Consider the following 20284-nt stretch of genomic DNA (forward strand, 5'->3'; position numbering starts at 1 on the left):
ATTAATTAAGCGTATTATAATCAATTATGCATCATTATTGCTTTGTATACATTTGGCAACAATATGCATTTATGGTTTAAAAATAGTACTGAGCGGTCGGCAAACGACCGTCAATCTGGTGTCGCGGGGCGAGGTAATTTGAATCGGGGCGGAGTTCGGTTTTCAAGCAACTTATTCACATAATGACGCGTGTACAGACGTACCGTTCACACATAGAAACGCAGATGATGTATGGCGTGTCCGGCAACTCACTGTCCGCCCTCCTGTGACAATAGGTACCTGATGTCTCTAACATGAGGCAGATCTGCTCCATCCTTCGCAGGGCGGGCTGTATAGTTCCTCCCAAACACAGGGGATAGTAGACGGTAGTAGGGTGTGAGGGTTGCCCCTCGAGGGGGGTAGCGGATGTTGTTGCACGAGTAGTCCATGCGCCGGCGCTCGTTGGGCTGACAGTCGGCTACTTCTAAGGCGCACCAACTGAAATAAAGATCGAATTTAAACTATCGTGAGACATATTAACTTGACTAACTTAGCGGTTTCACTCCAGGGACCGGCCCGCTATCCCTTATCGGGGTTTTATAAGGGTATTGCATAAGGCTTAACTCACCATACCCTTTGCCGGACGAAACCCTTTGTTTTGGTTTTAAAAACCCTTATATAAAGCTACCACATTTGAGTAATCGGTAGCCCAAATACCCTTACAAAACCCTTATCATCCGCTCACCAACACCTTGCATATTGCTTATAAGGGTTAGCCTTATAAAGGGCTACCCTTTTAGCATATAAGCGTGCTAATTTAAGTCGTCTACCTTGTTCATAAAGCACACATTACTTCGAATCCGAGCGATCGTCGGCGGCGACGGCGGCGTTCTTTGACTAGGCACGTATTTTCTTTCCTTTTCATACACTACCGTAGATATATACTAATCTTGTCTCTTTCACGCAAAGGGAAACCTTTATAAAAAGCGCTTAAAGATAAGGGTAACCTTTATTAAGAGCTAGTCTAATTTTTGGTTAGCTTTTCGGTAAGGGTTAGTCAAAGGTAAGGGTATGAATGGGCTTGCAGTTCAAAAGGGAAAGTCTTTCAATGTGTTAGCCGTGTTTAAGTGTCGCCCATTGAAAGGGTTGTCCGGTCCCTGTTTCACTCACGTATTTTTAGTCACTCGCGCGACATGTTTCGGAGAGCCTAGGTCTCCATTTTCAAGCACTAACAGTGCCTGAGTGAGTAGCGGTCACGACGGATGGACGTCGCGTAAAAATACGTGAGTGAAATCGCTAAGTTAGTTAAGTGAAATAAAGATGTTGATACGTATATCAGAAAACATCGAAATTTCAATCAAAATGAGGGACATGGGATTTCGTCTTCGTGGAATCCAGTGATTAGCAAATGTAAGGGGGAAAGAACATCCCATCACATGCCATCGGATGTCGTGTGTTGTGTGTAGGCAAAGCGACAACCCTAGCGTACAAGTTAATAATCAAAATCAAGTGCGGGTAGTTCGCAAAACCCGCGCGGCAAGATGTTGATACAATTCCTCGCCAGTCTGCCCGTGACCACGAACGTGACGTCACGTTCGAAACGTCAGGCCATAAATAAACGTAAGTTTTATACGCGATTAAGTCCCGTGTTAGTTTAAAAATATAAGTGAAAATCGGATTAGTTTAAACAAAGATAGATATAACTCCGTAATAGATGGATACAGTCTAAGGAAAAAACGTGCCTCGAAAATCACGAAAATTTGACTCTCGATCAGATGGCGCCACTAGTTTTGGCCTACACTCGTATAGAGGGCGTTGACTGTTTCGTTTGTTATTTATAATTTTAACGCATACCAGTGAAAGAACATGGGTCAAAATCATATAAAAATAATTAATGCAAATAAAAAAATAATTTATCCATATTTAAATACATTTTATCGTATTTTTATAAATCCTCATTTTTAGTTTTAAAGTGTGTCGACAGATGGCAGTGAATTTACTGGGGTTACAAAATTTACTATGACAGTACCGCTCTAGTATAAGTTACTCTATGGTTTAAATCAATATATGTTGATAAGTAATTTGATAACATAGAACTTACATCGCCATCGGGGCGGCCGGGGTGCACAAAAATGTGGTATTTTCTATAAAAAGGGACCTTATTGTCGATGGCGCTTACGCCATTATTAGCGATGCTCCGATACAATGCCGCGCGACGCTGTGCGGCGTAAGCGCCATCGACAATAAGGTCCCTTTTCATAGAAAATGCCCCAAATATCTGAATGTTCTGAACACGCACTCTGAAAGCCTTGACAGCCAGAAAGGCGTGTTCAGATATTTGTGAGCGCTCCGATATACGACTGTATAAAATGTTTTATTTATATCTTCCCATGCTCAAAAATCGGTAAAGAAAGTTGTATAATGTCAACTTTAACGTCAACTGACGCTCCGTTGGTGGTTTGAGTAACGGTCGATCGGTTTAACTTTCAAGCTTGCTTTTGACATTTGGTTCTAATAAGAATATATTATAAAATAGTTATTTGTGCAACAAGAGAGGAAAGTTGGTTTTTCTTGCGAGGGACTCAAAAACACGAGATGTAAAATAACTTTGCTCTCGTGTTGCACACATAATTTTTCACCTCAGTAGTGAGAACATATTAAAGGTTAATAGTTATTTGTTATACAAGGGTGCAAAGTTGTATTTTACCCGCGAGTGTGGAATTGAAACTCGAGCAAGTGAAAGGATTCTATAGTTGAACCACGAGCGAAGCGAGTGATTCTAAAATAGAATCCTGAGCGTAGCGAGTGTTTCAACACACGAGAGGTAAAATACATTTGCACCCGTGTGTAACACAAAACTTTTCCCCTCACTATAGCGAGGAAAGTGCAACATCCACAGGCGTTAAATCATCTTCATCACTGGAATCACTTTTTTTTACGATAATACGATATTATAACAGAAAACTCTGAAAGTTGTGTATTTTTACGTGTCGGAGTCGGTGAGAAAATTTTTGTTGACAATGTTAACATTTCGGACGATGCGTTTTGTAATTGCATCGACTCAACTTCTGCGTTCAGAATTACATTCAACATCATAAAAAAAAACAAATGTTTCTTATGGAATATAAGGTTTATGACTTAAAATCATTAAATAAAGCTAAATTTGGTATTTTGTAATAAATTCTCAAACCATTTATTTATGATAATTCATATCGAACGAACCATTATTATGAGCGTTTTACGTTTTGTTATCTGTCAAAAGCTACTTAAACACGCTCCATCCAAGGTCAAATTACTTTCCCCACTAGTGGATAAAATGCGTTTTTCCCCGCTTGTTTTAACGGATAAAAGACAGCTTTCCGAGCTAGTGAGAGGAAAAATGTATTTCGAATTACACAGAATAAACAGAAAAAAAAAGTATTATAATATGTACGATACGATAAGATACGATACGATACGATACGATACGAGACGAGACCGGACCGGACCGGACCGGACCGCCCCGTACCGTACCGTACCGTACCATATACCATAAAAAAATGTAATAAAAGTATGAAGTTCATGGCCTTCACTAAATTAAAAAGCTACATTGTTTCACTCCCTGGAGTCAGGAAAGTCGCACTTTCCTCACTCCAGGGAGTGACGAAAGTAGGCTTGTTCGAGCTGCTGAGGTTAAAATGTTTAGTTTCTGTTAAACCGACAGATATGATTAAGGTTGATTCGCTATAACCTTTATTACTTACGGTATAAGGTTCAATCTCCTCACATCCGCTTCTCTCTGCGGCGTCACTCGCTCTCCAGTGAATGTGTCATACAACGCTCCTTCTATCACTCTCACTATCATTATGAGTATTATCATTAATACCATCATTTTGATGATTTAATTTGATATTTTTAAAGTAATATTGTCTTCGGTTACCGCGATAGTTACTCATGAAATAAAACTATGAAAACTGATTATAAGCAGCTTTGTCGCGTATATCTTTACTTGAAAATAGTTGTATTGTATAAGTAGGCTTATGAACCGATTTTCCCTTAAAGTTTATAGTTCATTATTTTTGTATGTAGGTATTTTTGCAAATTGTAGCTTTTCTTCAGTCACCCGTTGACCACGAACCGAACGCTGTAATGGGTTCGAAACGTCGGGATGTAGTATAGGGTAAACTCGCATTATTTGGTGACACGCCTAATTCGGTGATACAAGTTTTGAAGCATGACACCGAGGAAAGCTAGTGAATTAGGGCCTTTTAAATGGGACCTCACGGCTTCGGCGGCTTTGCCGTGAGGCCCATTTAAAAGGCCCTAATTCACTAGCTTTCCTCGGTGTCATGCTTCAAAACTTGTATCACCGAATTAGGCGTGTCACTAAATAATGCGAGTTTAACCTAAATTCAATATACGCGATATAATCCGTTTTCATAGTTTTATTTCATTTTTAAAGTAGTTAATTTATCTCATTTCACTATAAAGTACACTAGGCAATCCTGCCATAAATAGAAAAAAAACCTGTTCTGATCACTTGTAGCGTGTTATACGTACTGCATGGCCATAAAGGAAATCTCATTCTGTGAAGGTTCCATAATTGCTCGCTGTTTCCTTTTCACGAAATGCTAATGTGATACTTTACGAGTTTATAATCGATTGTTCAACTAGGAAACAAATCAAATTATTTTTATGAAATATTTTGATATGGAGCGTAGTATATTAGGTGTTCGTAGAACTGATCGAATCAGAAACACGGAACTACGCTCCAGAACTAGAGTTGCAGATGTAGGCGTCAAGACCGCTAAGCTTAAGTGGGACTGGGCGGGACATGTCTGTCGCATGCACCCGGAAAGATGGGCCAAAATGGTTACTGAGTGGGACCCACGGAGCACCATAGACGGTGCAGGCCGGGGTTCAGGCAGACCAAAAAGGAGATGGCGGGACGACTTGGACGCATTCTACCCCAAATGGTGGGAAAATGGCGATGACAGGGTCGAGTGGAGAAAACGAGGTGAGGCCTTTGCCCAGCAGTGGGACACCAAAATAGGCTAATAAAAAAATAAAAAATAAAATTTTGATATGTTTTTTAAGTAGTCACACTAGTACCAATTATGCAGGTGTCATATTTTAGGGTTCAGTACCCAAAGGGTAAAAACGGGACCCTAAGGGACGGGAGGGGGAAAAATGAGACCGGAACGAGACAGAGACGGACGGACAGACGGACAGTGAAGTCTTGGTCCCGTTTTCGCGCTTTGGGTACGGAACCCTAAAAAAGATCTTTTTTTACAAAAAACTTATTTGGTTTATGATTTTGATTATGATAGTGTATTAAATTTACGATTGAGTATATTCATATTCATATATTTATTCATAATAATTCGTATTACATGTCACAATATTATAAATTATTTACAAAATATGATTTGTATTGTAGCTAATGTAACATTTTACATAATATTATTAATAATATATAAATTAGAATAAATTAAATCTATGATTAGGAACTTATTTCGTACTCCATAAACTCATTAAAGCTATAAAAAGTGTGCTCGATAAGCCATCGTTTCAGGTGCATTTTAAAGCTCGTTAATGACGACGCATTCGTGACATGACTCGGCAGTAAGATTTGTAAGAACAATTCGAAGCCTGGTTAATTTTTCAAACTATTTATAAGTACAAAATCAAGCTGACATTTCCTTGTAAATCGTAAAACCATTGATTAATAACCTTATTTCTAACGCTGATATTTAATATTTACTATTTACACAATAACTAGCCTTTGTACGTAGTAAAAGTATACAAATGTGCACCTTATTCAATCGTAATAAGGTCACGTATATCTTAGTACACGCAACTATTGCAAAAGAAGTGAACGCATTGACAGCTATTCATTAGAACGTTTTACTTTTTCTTTTACACGCGACGACACGGGGACGATACGACACGATATCTACTACCCCCGCCACACTATGCTTCTCGCGCTGCCGCGATGTTGCCACACACTGCTCCACTCGCGCATTTCGCGCAAATTGTTCGTGCATTAAATAATTTCACGGTTTAGACTCACTTGTTTTAGTCACTCACGCGACACGTTTCGGAGAGCCTAGGTCTCCTTTCTCAAGCACTAATAGTACGTAGCACGACGACCGTGTATTGCGTACGCAACGACTACAAGGTCTACAAGTGAGTCTAAACCGTGAAATTATTTAATGTTAGTATGTCTCACAACAGTTTAAATTCGATTATTGTTCGTGTATTGTTTTATGAGCGTTTCTTTTTTTTGTCCATTTTTTTATGTGACCTTTTTTGCCATTTTTGTGTTATTTCTAGTCAGGATCACGAGCTCTTTTCATCCTTATAATAGGAGAAAAAAAGTGTCCCAAAATTTCCATACATTTTTCAAACTTTCCTTTTTAGGGTTCCGTACCCAAAGGGTAAAAACGGGACCCTATTACTAAGACTCCGCTGTCTGTCTGTCCGTCTGTCACCAGGCTGTATCTCATGAACCGTGATAGCTAGAGAGTTGAAATTTTCACAGATGATGTATTTCTGTTGCCGCTATAACAGCAAATACTAAAAACAGAATAAAATTATATTTAAGTGGGGCTCCCATACAACAAACGTGATTTTTTTGCCGTTTTTTTGCGTAATGGTACGGAACCCTTCGTGCGCGAGTCCGGCTCGCACATGGCCGGTTTTAAACACACATAGAAAACTGTGCAATAAAGTTTTAATAAATAAATAATAAATCTGTATCTATAAAAGTACCTATCGGATTTATTTCGATCTTCGCAATTTCATAAATGTCAGAACATATCATTACTCAATAGGACATACGGCGTGCCACTGGTTACTTCTGACCACTAATTACTAATATTAATATTCAATTATCTACTACAGCCATTCTCGAAGTGTGCTCCGCGGACCCCTAGGACTCCGCGAAGCCTCTGTGGGGGCTCCGCGAGAAATAACTTCTATGTCTAGTCCACAGTTTAATGTGGTATTTTCTATAAAATGGGACCTTATTGTCGATGGCGCTTACGCCATTATAAACGATGCTCCGAAATAAATACAATGCCGCGCGACGCTGTGCGGCATAAGCGCCATCGACAATAAGGTCCCTGTTCATAGAAAATGCCCCAAATAGTAACGAACGAACATTTTTAATTTGGGGCTCCGTTTTCAAAAGGGTTCCGTCGCGAAAAAAAATTAAGAACCGCTGATCTATATTTATACAAAATTGTATGCATTGTAATTACCTCCGCTTGCAAAAACTACTAGCATATTCAATCCTGATGATAAAGTGTCCCAAATATTTGTATGAAAATTGTACATTCCACTACGACACGCAGTCACGCACATACAAAGTGAATGTTTTTTACACTAAAACGTGACGTAATGGAATGGACATTTTGGGACATCTTTTTTTAATGGCAGGATGGAGAATGCTGTCGATTCTGACTAGAATTAGCCAAAGAATGTCCAGTCCAGATTTCAAAGATTCAGGTTTTTCAATATTTATTTTAGAAAACGCCCACTTAGATACGTAATGTAACATCCATAACTCGGGAACAAATATTCGTGATGAACACACAATAGTTATTTGTGCAACAAGAGAGGGAAGTTGGTTTTTCTTGCGAGTGTTTATTTTGAGTCCCTCGCTACGCTCAAGATTCTAACTTAGAATTTTGAGCGTAGCGAGGGACTCAGAAACACGAGATGTAAAATAACTTTACACATATAATTTTTTACCTCAGTAGTGAGAACATATTAAAGGTTAAAATGTATTTCGAATTACACAGAATAATACAGAGAAAAAATAATAATAAAAAATACAACGAATTCGTAATAGAAGTATGAAGTGGCAGTACTGGCAGTTCATGGCCTTCACTAAATTAAAAAGCTACTTTGTTTCACTCCCTGGAGTGAGGAAAGTCGCACTTTCCTCACTCCAGGGAGTGACAAAAGTAGGCTTGTTCGAGCTGCTGAGGTGAAAATAAATGCTCTTACCAGATTTAACCCGACGCATCAAGATTCGAACCTGCGATATAAAATATCCATGGTCATTACTGTTACGTATTGCGTTTATATGTAACGGATGTGAACTTTAGTGCCTCCTTGACCTGACAGTGGCATTTGTAAGTAGTTACCCCTATCAAATGCCTACTGACTTTTGCGTTTCCACCAAAGCTGTGCTAGGTAGCTGAGCGGTGCGAGGATGCGTAGCGGGGGGTTACTTCCACATTTACAAATAAATATGTAATTAAAATATGTATTTTAGTAATTAATTATTTTAATTTTAATAGATTTTTATGTTTCAAAGCTTTTATGAGCCATGTTGCTTGAATTAAATGAATACAATACAATACAATTTTCCTCGGGGCAAGACAGTCAGTATCGTAAAACCTCCCACTGCCAAGTTATACGCATTAATACAAAACTTGTTAGAAGTGATTCAATACGCATTATTCTTGTGAAAATGGACCAAAGTCACGCAATGCGTCAATTATAACCTTGCGTTTTCTGCCGTGTCAAGGTTCAAGGACTAATAGCTTAAACATATATTATGTTCGAAGAAACTTTATTGAGAAAGGTCAGGTCAGGGCGAGCGCTTTCCCGGTTGCATTCTAAATAGGCCACCAATATGTGGTTTAATACACCCTATTCATATACGGTACTTTTGTACCGAAAACATGGGGTGAACTTAAACTTTTGACCGGTAGTGTAAATTAAAGAGTTGATAAAAAACCCGTAAAAAAATTCGTCTAAAAATGATTGCGCAAATGTTATTGGCAAATCATTTTGAACTTGGAATGTATAGAAAATACTAGGACAAGTACTTGGTAAATACTAGGGAATAATACTTCGGGAATACTAGGGAAAGTACTTGGAAAATACTCGCAATATTCTTGAAAAATACTAGGAGAAATACTCTAGATATATTGGACAAAATACTGGAATGTATTGACGCGACAATACGGCAAACGGTCTCTGAATGTCACGTTTGTTATGTGTGGTGGAGCATTTTTCTTTGGTGTCACGTGGCATCTCTGAGCCTCTGCGGCAGACCTTAGTGTCAAAAAAATTCCAAACGTTTTGCTTGTTGGTATGCAGTATTCTTCTTTGTGAACTAAACGTTCCTCTTCTTTGCCTGGCCCTTTCCCATTTTATTTGGGGTCGGCCCTCCGTATCATGCGTCTCCAGGCAGCTCGGTTTTGGGTCGTCTCTTTGTTGACTTGGGCTTCTTTGAGGTTCTTATCTACTACGGACATCCATGTGATTCGGGGTCTCCCTCGCTTTCGGGGTTCAGTTTCGATATCTAGCACTTTCCTGGTCATGTGGTCGAAAGGTCGCCTCATAACGTGTCCGTGTGTTTGTGAACTAAACGTTCTTAACGTAAAAATCCTTGTTACAGTGATGTCAAAATTCGCCGTCCGCGTGGACGCGGCGGTGTCGGCGCTCGGCGGCGGCGCCGGGCTCGACGAAAACGAGTTTATCGACGCCTCGCGGCTCGTCTACGACGGCGTCAGGGAGATACGCCGCGCCGTGCTCATGAACCGGGTAAGTGGAGGAAATACTAGGTAAAATACTAGGATAATTACTTGAGAAATACTAGGGAAAAATACTTGAGAAATTTACTTAGATAGGAAAGATACTTGGGAAATACTAGGGTAATACTAAGAAAAGAAAAACTTGGTACCAGCATAGAGTAATATAAGTAAAGAAAGAGTGGTAACTCCGTACATCAGTTTTCGCGCCTTATTTCGTAGTCGACATCTAGCATCAGGTAGCAGACTCTCAGTTCTGCTACTCGACAATAGATGTAGCGGTAAATAAAAAGTACTGAGAGTTCCGCTTCTTGACGCTAGATGTCGTCTACGAAATAAGGCGCGTTTTATTAAGAAAACCTTACCAAACCTCTTTGATTTAAACCTTTTAAATAGCTATTAAACGAGCGTATCTTAAAGGAAAGAAATTACAGACTTAAATTACTCTTAGTAATGTAATTGACAAATGTAGGAGGAGGAAGACCTAGACCCTGAGGACGTGGAGCTAGATGAGCACTGCACTCTGGAGACTAGGAGCAAATGTAAGCTCGCCTGTTAGGGTACGGGGCATGCGTCTTGCTACTTGTCCACCCTGTTGTAAGGAAAACTAAACGAGACAAAGAATGTAAACATTCTGACGATTAATTAGAAACAGAGTGCGATTATTCTCTGTCATCATCTCTCGTATGCAATAATGTTGTCAGATACTAGGAAAAATACTTGCTGGATACTAGGAAAAATACTTGCTGGATACTAGGAAAAATACTTGCTTAATACTAGGAAAAATACTTGCTGTAGGAGCAAATGTAAGCTCGCCTGTTAGGGCACGGGGCATGCGTCTTGCTACTTGTCCACCCTGTTGTAAGGAAAACTAAACGAGACAAAGAATGTCAACAATCTGACGATTAATTAGAAACAGAGTGCGATTATTCTCTGTCATCATCTCTCGTATGCAATAATGTTGTCAGATACTAGGAAAAATACTGGCTGGATACTAGGAAAAATACTTGCTGGATACTAGGAAAAATACTTGCTAAATACTAGGAAAAATACTTGCTAAATACTAGTTAAAATACTTGAAAAATACTTGGTAAATGCGAGGGAAAAATACTCGGGTAATACTAGGAAAAAGAGGTACTTGGTAAATACTAGGACAGTTACTGAATAAATAATTTTTTATTTTATTATTATTTATAATTGACAAATATAGGAGGAGGAAGACCTAGACCCTGAGGATGTGGAGCTTGATGAGCACTATACTCTGGAGACTAGGAGCAAATGTAAGCTCGCCTGTTAGGTAGTCTATGTGTTTAGTGTTAGTGAATGTCTTCATCATTTCATGTAAATGTATAAGTGTTTTTGTGTGTTCACAGGGTTGGTAAATCAGAATTCATGAAAAATAGTCAATTATATCTTCCTGTTTTTTACTCGCCATCAGATATATCGGTGCTCAGAAATATCTGAACACGCCTGTATGAGGACTACCACTTTTAATTTCGCCACTAGGGGCGCTAGTTTAGATGGAGGTCTTTCAAAATGTCAAATGCTTAGAACTTTTGGGGGTTCAAGCTTTTTTATCGGGGATTTTCACTCCTTATTCATCTTAGTCCATCTTTGATTAATCATGGTAAACAATAGATATAGATCAATAAATGTGTTGTTTAAAAAAATGCCAATTAAAATATATTCCAAATTAAACAGGTTGAAAAAATGGCACATTTAGACGTTAAAATACCTTTGTGTATATTAGAACGTATTGATTTTATAAAAATAAGCATAGAAGAATTTTAAGATCTGCTTTTCTGGACCTACATCAACAGTGGCGCCAACTGGTGAGCACAAAAACGGTAGCCCTCATTGTCAAGTGCGTGTCCAGATATTTTTGAGCACCTCGGCCGATTCAATTTTTCTGATGGCGACTGTACATTACATGCATTATCTTAAAGACTAGAAATACATTAAGTTATTATTATTATAGAGAAGTCACACCAAACAATGTAATTGTCGCAATCGCAACCTGTACCACACGACCAAAACGTCGTAAGCGCCGCGAAAATTCATTGCGCTTACGCGTTTAGATCGCAAGATTCACGCTCCGCTTCTATGGTTTGATGTCATGGCGCAAAATACTGGTTCTCTGTGCCGGTTCTATACGTAGTAATAATAGTTCAATTATATTCATGAATTCTGAATTATCTTTTCTCATGACTCATGTGTTGTTATTCGTATCATTGTGTTTGGATTATTTCACACTTTACTTTAGTAGACATTGAAAACGTGGACCAATTTTAGCAACTTTTCCGAGTCGTTAGGTAAAACATCTGGGGGACGGTAGTGCCTTCGCCAAGTGTAACAAAAATAACTGTCTGGTAGTGTGTGTGCTTAATAGATTAGATTAGATGATTTATTTCATGAAAGACAATACATTATAAGTTTGCATTAATGTCAAAATTATTAGAATTTCTATCATGATCGTCAAAATAAAAATCAACCAATAATTTATTTATTTAAGACAACACTGGCCCATAATGGTTAGTAACAATTAAGATTATAAACTAAGTGTTAGTGGAACACAAAAACAGAAAGCGACAAAACAATAACAGACAGCAATAACATTCTAACAACTATCACCTAATAGCGGTTATACAATATATCTTTATTTCAGACCCACAAGTCCATATATGGTTAGTTACATTAACTTAAAAGCTATGTTAGTTACCTACACTAATTATTTTTAATTACATTTTTTTTTTATATACACCTAGGTCACTTGATATAGGTCAAAGTAGACCTAACCTGCTCCATCCAGTGCCACATTATGGGGCAGCTAAATCTGTTAGCAATCACCTTCAGAATGCTGTTTCGACTTTCCCTTACGCGACCCATTAGCGACGTGATTTTTTTACGCATAATTGCGTAAAAATCGTCCGTGTGCGCTTGGGCGAACATTCCAGATGCACTGCACCACTTTGGAAGTCTCAGCAGCATTCTGAAAGCGTTGTTGTATTGAATGCGAAGGGCGTTGTAGGCTCGTTTCGTGTACCGAACCCAAAGACCGCTAGAGTAAAAAGACTGGCTATATGCTTTGAATAGTGTTATTTTAACTTCCACGGAACATCTAGCGAATCTTCGAGCCAGCATATTACTCCTCACCGACAACGCCCTTCGCTCCCTCTCGATATCACTATCATCACACAGATCATTTGTTATAATGTGGCCCAAATATTTGAAACGTTCCACCACTCTAAGTACAACTCCGCCATGACACATTCAAAATGCCGCATTATAGGTGAGTCGTATCGGCCCGCAACAGGGGTGGTAATGAAAATAGCAAGAATACTAATGAAATAAAATTATAGCTCCAATAAGGATTGTCAACACAGTTAGAATAAGAGTAAGTAGGTAAATACTTACAAATCCAAAATATAAGTCAATTTACAATGTCAAAACTTACGCTAAACAATAAAAACACAACACAAGAAACAATAAAAATATAAACAATAAATAAAAAGTCAATTAATCCCAAATGGGAACAGTGGTTACAATAAGTATGACGTTACTTTTTAATTACGCGAACGCAAAGCGAAGCGATGCGGGGTGAATCAATCCTTTGATACATATAGAAGTGTCCTACGCGGCGATCTCGTTGCGAACGCGAACGCCATGGGCCCGCCGCTTCGCTTACGTAAGACACAGCGCAAGTTTTATGTAAATTATGTATTTTAAGCCATTAGTTTTAAATAAGAGCGTAACTTCGATTGTAACGGCCCGGCCACGACATCGCGCGGCAGGGGCGAGCGGCGGCCATAGGTGGGAACGAAAGGTCCGATCGCTGTGTCTCGCTCCAACCTATGGCCTCCGCTCGCCGCTGCCGCCGCCGCGCGATGTCGTGGCCGGGCCGTAAGGCGGTGGAGGTTCGTATGACTCTCAAGAGTTGCTGTTAGTAATCTTATACCTTTAAACGAACAATTCTTGTATACATCTATCTATCTATATATATTTATATATTTCGGGGATCTCGGAAACGGCTCTAACGATTTAGATTAAATTTGCTGTATGGGGGTTTTCGGGGACGAAAAATCGATCTAGCTAGGTCTTATCTCTGGGAAAACGCGCATATTTAAGTTTTTATTTGTTTTCCGAGCAAAGTTCGATCTCCCAGATATTGATGATTAAAGTAAAGTGTGAAACGTCCTGTTAACAACATCATCGCATGCTTGTGTCGTTGTCCATGTAACGCATGTTCTAGACGAGCGACGACCTTGACACGGACACCGAGTTTGAGCCGGTCGAAGATATGACCATGGAGACCAGGAGCCGATGTAAGTACCTTCCCTTCTTAGGCCTAAAATACACTTGTAAGCAGTGGCGTAACAAGGGGGGGGGGCAGAGGCGGCAAGTGCCCCGGGCGCCATCCACGGGGGGGCGGCAAAATGGGCAAAAGGCAGCAGCAGGGAAACTTTTGTCAGTCGTCAGGGGGCGCAAATTTGGTGACTGCCCCGGGCGCCATATCCTCTAGCTACGCCCCTGCTTGTAAGTTTTACTTACGTAAGTAGGGACACAGCTATGCTACAGAATGCCACCACCAACAACATCGTGGTCAGCGACAAGACCTGATAGCCCAACAGTGTTTATGAACCTTTTGACAGTTTGCGGATGAAGTTACTCAGCGTCTTCCCCCACTTTGGGAGACGTGAGATTAAGTACTCTAACCTACCGGCTCTTTCTACTGAGAAAGAGGGGGAGGAGCCTAAGCCTACCCACCACCATCCTCCTGGGATCGCAAACCTGGTCTTGGAATATTAGTTACCACTAACAACATCGTGGTCAGCGACAAGACCTGATAGCCCAACAGTGTTTATGAACCTTTTGACAGTGTGCGGATGAAGATACACAGCGTGTTCCCCAATTTTGGGAGATGTGGGACTAACCTACCGGCTCCTAGTACTGAGAAAGAGGGGGAGGTGCCTACCCACCCCCATCCTCCTGGGATCGCAAACCTGGTCTTGGAATTTAAGTTACCAGTTAACATCGTGGTCAGCGACAAGGTCTGATAGCCCAACAGTGTTTATGAACCTTTTGACAGTATAGGGATGAAGTTACGCAGCATCTTTCCCCATTTTGGGAGATGTGGGACTCTAACCTACCGGCTCTTTCTACTGAGAAAGAGGGGGAGGTGCCTACCCACCACCATCCTCCTGGTCCTCACCATCCTCAAACCTGGTTTTGGAATTTTAGTTAGCCGTAATAGGTACAGCACACAAAGGCCTTTGGCACCAGCAAAGACATCGTGCAAACTACTCAAATGTCCGGAGAAGGTACTAGCATGGGATTGTCTGTTTGGTGTTTATTGTTTAATACTTGTTCATTGTTGGTTGTGACGGCTCGTCTGTTTTGTGGTAGTTTCATGTTGGTGGTTATCATTCAACTAGAGTTGAACCAAGAAAAGTGCAGAGATTTTGTTAGCACACGCAGTGCAGGTGTTATTTTAAACTTTAATCGGACAAAGCAATCAGTGTTTACCACTTTATTGACCTCTCCCTTGAGTAGGGAACTATGATAGCACCCATGAGGCTGACATGTTCACCTAGAGTGTCCAAAGCCACCATAAAAACCAGATAAAAAAAAAAAAAAAAAACTTCTATGAAATTATGACGTATAATGCCTATAATGCCAAAAACTGCGTATAATGTCAAAATCTCTGCAGACTTTTCTTGGTCTAACTCTAATGCCATTTTCTTCATTGATAAATTGACTGTACATACAGCGTGTGTTTTTGATACGACCACATATGTGACGTTTACAAACAAAAGGTACCACATTGTCGCTTGTCGATAAGGTTGATTTCTAATTGAAGCTATATGGAAATATCGCCTTACTGACAAGCGACAATAAGTACCCTTTTGGTTGAAAATGGCACACATTATAACGTAGTTAGAGGCCAAAATTAATATACTTTCATATGTTTTACGGAACAATTATGACTTATTATTTCTTATAAGGTTTTAGAGTACATATGCCCCTTTAAATTTTTCTAGTTACCGCACTAGGGCGGTAAATTAGCACCATATGTGCTGTAAAAAATAATTCGGCACGCAATGTATCATTATTTTGCTTTTTTATTTAAAACGTCGCACTTATTGACGCGACATCACACTTGTCACAAGTGATGACTATGTACAGTCGAAGGCAAAAATATCCCCAACACAAATGGCTCAATAATATGTGTACACGACTTTATTGTCTAAGGTGTAAGCGTACACATATTTTTGAAACTTTAGGAATGTATATATATATTTATGCCCTTGACTGTACGCAAATATTATACATTGCCGCTCGAAAAAAAAAATACTCTGTTAAGTAAGGCTGATTTAAAAAATCCTTATTAAATTAATTGACTTATATAATTACTTCGTAAAGACGGGCCTTACGGACACCAAGAAAGGTGCCAGGACTGACGCTATGCACGAATGCGAGCCAAGCGTGCAGTCCAACGCAACTAGTTGCGATCAATCGCGCGCGTGATGCGAACTCATCAATCAATCGCGTTGTAACATTCCACCGAGGCACACCAAACGAGAATGTTCAGTCGGAATTATATGGCCTATCTTTACTTTTGAAATATTTGTTTATATTCGTTTCATAGCACTTAAACTGCAGTTGTATTCAAAAATACACGTTGTATTTAACAGGGTTTACATTAGATTAAGTGTTTATATTCAAAAGAGTTGGACCAAGCTAACTATGCATCAATTTTGCAGAAATAGTTTTGTCTGACTAAATCGGTGGGGTTAGGCGAAAGGAACAACGCACCAGCACCCAATAGAGATAAAATAGCTTGGAATCAAAGGAACATCTAGTATAATATAGTGCCGGTTTGTTTGGTCTAAACCTACCTACTGCCGACAAGCGTAATGTTGAAATGTTTATGTTTTCTAGCGAGCGCGCACACCGGCGAACACGGTGTGGACGAGTACCCGGACATCAGTGGCATTACCAACGCTAGGGTAAGTGCAATAACAGCTGATTCTAATGAGGGCTACCGTTTTTGTGCTCACCAATTGGCGCCACTGTAGATGTAGGTTCAGAAAAACAGATCTCAAAATTCTTCTATGCTTAATTTTATAAAATCAATACGTTCTAATGGTATTTTAACATCTTTTTTTCAACCTGTTTAATTTTGCATATATTTTAGTTGGCACTTTTTTAAACCACTAACATTTATTGAGCTATATCTGTTGTTTACCATGATTAATCAAAGACGGACAAAGATTTACCACAATTATGAATAAGGATTAAAAATTCCCGATAAAAAAGCTTGAAACCCCCCCAACTTCTCTATGCATTTGACATTTTGAAAGACCTCCATCTACACTAGCGCCCCTAGCGGCGAAATTAAACGCGGTGTCCCTCATTAGTGAAATATATGTCTTTTTATTTGATAAAGGTAAGCATTTGACCCGATCTTACCTGATGGTAAGTACCTATTGCGGTCCTCCTGCTTACCTAAAAGATGTATATTCAATCTCCAACACAACCGAAGTTTCAATCCACAATTTTTAACCACCATACACATATGAAAGGTTCATCAATAACATGATCTTACAGGAAGCCATGCGCAAGATGACAGAAGAAGACAAGCGCAAGATCCTGCAGCAGGTGGAGCTGTTCCGCCGCGAGAAGATGACATTCGACAACGAGGTCGGCAAGTGGGACGACGCAGGCAACGACATTATCACGCTCGCCAAGCACATGTGCATGATCATGCTCGAGATGACGGACTTCACCAGGTGTGTGTTGCTGATACTTAGAAAAATACTTGCGAAATACTAGGTACAACATTAGGTATAATACTGGGGAAAATACTTGCAAAATACTTAAAAAATACTAGGGAAAATACTTGATAAATACTTGCTAAATACCAGGTAAAATACTCGTATGTTTCTACGTAGAATACTTGCTAAATACTAGGCAAAACTTGAAAAATACTAGGTAATATACTCGTCGTATACTAGGTAAAATACTAGAGCCCCAATCAGGGACCGGCCCGCTATCCCTTATCGGGGTTTTATAAGGGTATTGCATAAGGCTTAGCTCACCATATCCTTTGCCAGACGAAACCCTTTGTTCTGGTTTTAAAAACCCTTATATAAAGCTACCACATTTGAGTAATCGGTAGCCCAAATACCCTTACAAAACCCTTATCATTCGCTCACCAACACCTTGCATATTGCTTATAAGGGTTAGCCTTATAAAGGGCTTCACTTTTAGCATATAAGCGTGCTAATTTAAGTCGTCTACCTTGTTCATAAAGCACACATTACTTCGAATTCGAGCGATCGTCGGCGGCGACGGCGGCGTTCTTTGACTAGGCACGTATTTTCTTTCCTTTTCATACACTACCGTAGATATATACTAATCCTGTCTCTTTCACGCAAAGGGAAACCTTTATAAAAAGCGCTTAAAGATAAGGGTAACCCTTATTAAGGGCTAGCCTTATTTTTGGTTAGCTTTTCGGTAAGGGTTAGTCAAAGGTAGGGGTATGAATGGGCTTGCAGTTCAAAAGGGAAAGTCTTTCAATGTGTTAGCCGTGTTTAAGTGTCGCCCATTGAAAGGGTTTTATCGCGGAAAGGGTTGTCCGGTCCCTGGCCCCAATACTTGGCACTCTTGCTATGTTGGAACGACACTGTAAGCTTCACCACGCGAAAAACTGGTGCCACCAATCGGTGACCATTTTGGCCCACCTTTCCAGTCCAGCCCAGTCCCACTTAAGCAGAATAAGTAATAGCACTACCGTACAGAAAGGACACTTCCTACAAACCCGAAGTTTGACAGCGATTCAGGGTCGAATCATGCTGTCCCTTTCTAATGTATGGCACTATCCCTTTCGGCTATTTAGGGTTGTACAATTTTGCACAAGGGTCTCGAAGGGGAAGCAAGAACAAATACCGTGTCTAATGATTAACCGTATATTTATTCTACTATCAGTACTATCTCCACACAAATCCTCAAAATAACACAAAAACAGTTAAACAGCTTATACAACTATGTTGAACTAACGTTCGCTAGTTTGATGGAGGGAACAGCGCCATCTACCGGGATATTGGGTAAACCGTTGGAAACTTTGAACTAGGCGTTTTATACAAGGGTTGTCAAATTTCAAGTCATTATCTTATCTGTGCTCGTGCACGCAAAGGAACGTTAAGTTGTGCCAACCCTAATAATAGGGGATATTACTGCAATGCTCTGCCACCAGAGTGCAGGACTAGCCTTTTTAGTAAACCATAGAGTAACTTATACATACTGTACCTTTGACAGGTTTTTGACAAGTTTTCAGAGATAATTAAATATGACATTGATGCATCAAGGCGGTTTGCTTACAGAGGACCTACCGGGAAACGCGAATCCGAAAATTCGCTATTTGCCTCTTTATCGCTCGAATATGCAAGAGTGACAGAGATGTTAGTTAGACATTTTCTTGTTTCACGATAGACCCTCAATTTGTGGTAGTGGCGCCCCCTACGCAGAGTTTCGCGTAATATTCCCTATTGCTAGCCGAGCGGAGCCGAGTTTGCCCGAAAGGAGTGTCCCCCCCACTGCTTAAGCTAGACGGTATTGGCACCTACATCTGCAACTCAAGTTCTGGAGCGTATATGTGCCATTTTCAACCAAAAGGGTACTTTATGTCGTTTGTCAGTAAGGCGCTATTTCCATATAGCTTCAATTAGAAATCAACCTTATCAACAAACGTCACAAATGTTCGCTACTTACAGCGATGGTTCCCTGTCTCGTGTACTTGGTTGAATCGACGTAGGACGCTTTCACAGTGAGGACCACGGCGTTCATAAGGTTTTTGGCCGCTTGGATGAGCGACGTCGCGCTGTCGAGCTGTGGGACGATAAAAAAGAGTTTTTATATTGAAATTTTACACGTTTTAATGAAGAGCCAAAGCCAGGAAAAAAACACGAAATTTTAAACAAAAGTGTATTTTCAGTCATCGAGATAAAATGTAAAAACCCGCGCGGTCGCCAAATCTTACGTCGCAAGTTTCGCGCAGCACACTATGTCTTTTGTTACTGCCCTGTATTTACGCCCTCTTTTAACCAGCCCTTTTTTAGTGGTACCTTTTGGTTAAAAACGTCACATATTCTGATATCACCTTTAAACTGGTTCATGTTTGTTGCAGGGGCCGCGGTCCTCTCAAAACCACAATGGACGTTATCAACGCCGCCAAGAAGATCTCCGAAGCCGGCACCAAGCTGGATAAACTCACTAGGGAGATCGCCGAACAGGTACACTTGTAACTCTCACTCACTCACTCTCGTGTTGCTCCTCATGTGGCCGGCTTCCTGACTCTGTGGGGTCGCGTAATGCGTCGAAACTCACTAGCGACCCGCCCCGCCTTCGCACGGGTTACAAAACATTTACAAATTATACACTAAAACCTTCCTCAAGAATTACTCTATTGATAGGTGAAAACCGCATCAAAATCCGTTGCGTAGTTTTAGAGATCTAAGCATACATAGGCACAGACAGACAGCGGAAAGCGACTTTGTTTTATACTATGTAGTGATATGTATGCTAGTTTTAAGGTATTTATATGGTATCTACGAGCCAATATTTGCCTGATTATAAAGATTTCTCATTTCATTTCATTAGCCAAGGTTCATAATTAGAAATATGTATCAAAAAAGGGTAATATAAGGTGTATTTACATATTCATGCTACCAGCTGACAGTCTTTCCATCACGACACAACTGGCAAACGATATT

At 40.0% G+C, this 20284-nt stretch overlaps 1 protein-coding gene across 1 annotated transcript in view; it reads left to right on the top strand.

The window, feature by feature from the left end:
* LOC134753071 (catenin alpha-like) overlaps positions 1-20284 on the top strand; it is a 72288-nt gene that overhangs the window by 38639 nt on the left and 13365 nt on the right. Inside the window, exons 11-15 of the mRNA XM_063688833.1 lie at positions 9380-9525; positions 13762-13834; positions 16452-16519; positions 17121-17302; positions 19699-19804. Of these exons, the coding sequence (XP_063544903.1) occupies positions 9380-9525; positions 13762-13834; positions 16452-16519; positions 17121-17302; positions 19699-19804 (575 nt within the window). The remainder of the gene's footprint in view (positions 1-9379; positions 9526-13761; positions 13835-16451; positions 16520-17120; positions 17303-19698; positions 19805-20284) is intronic.

This window comes from Cydia strobilella, chromosome 26 (assembly GCF_947568885.1).
Source record: "Cydia strobilella chromosome 26, ilCydStro3.1, whole genome shotgun sequence".
Classification (NCBI taxonomy): Eukaryota; Metazoa; Arthropoda; class Insecta; order Lepidoptera; family Tortricidae; genus Cydia; species Cydia strobilella.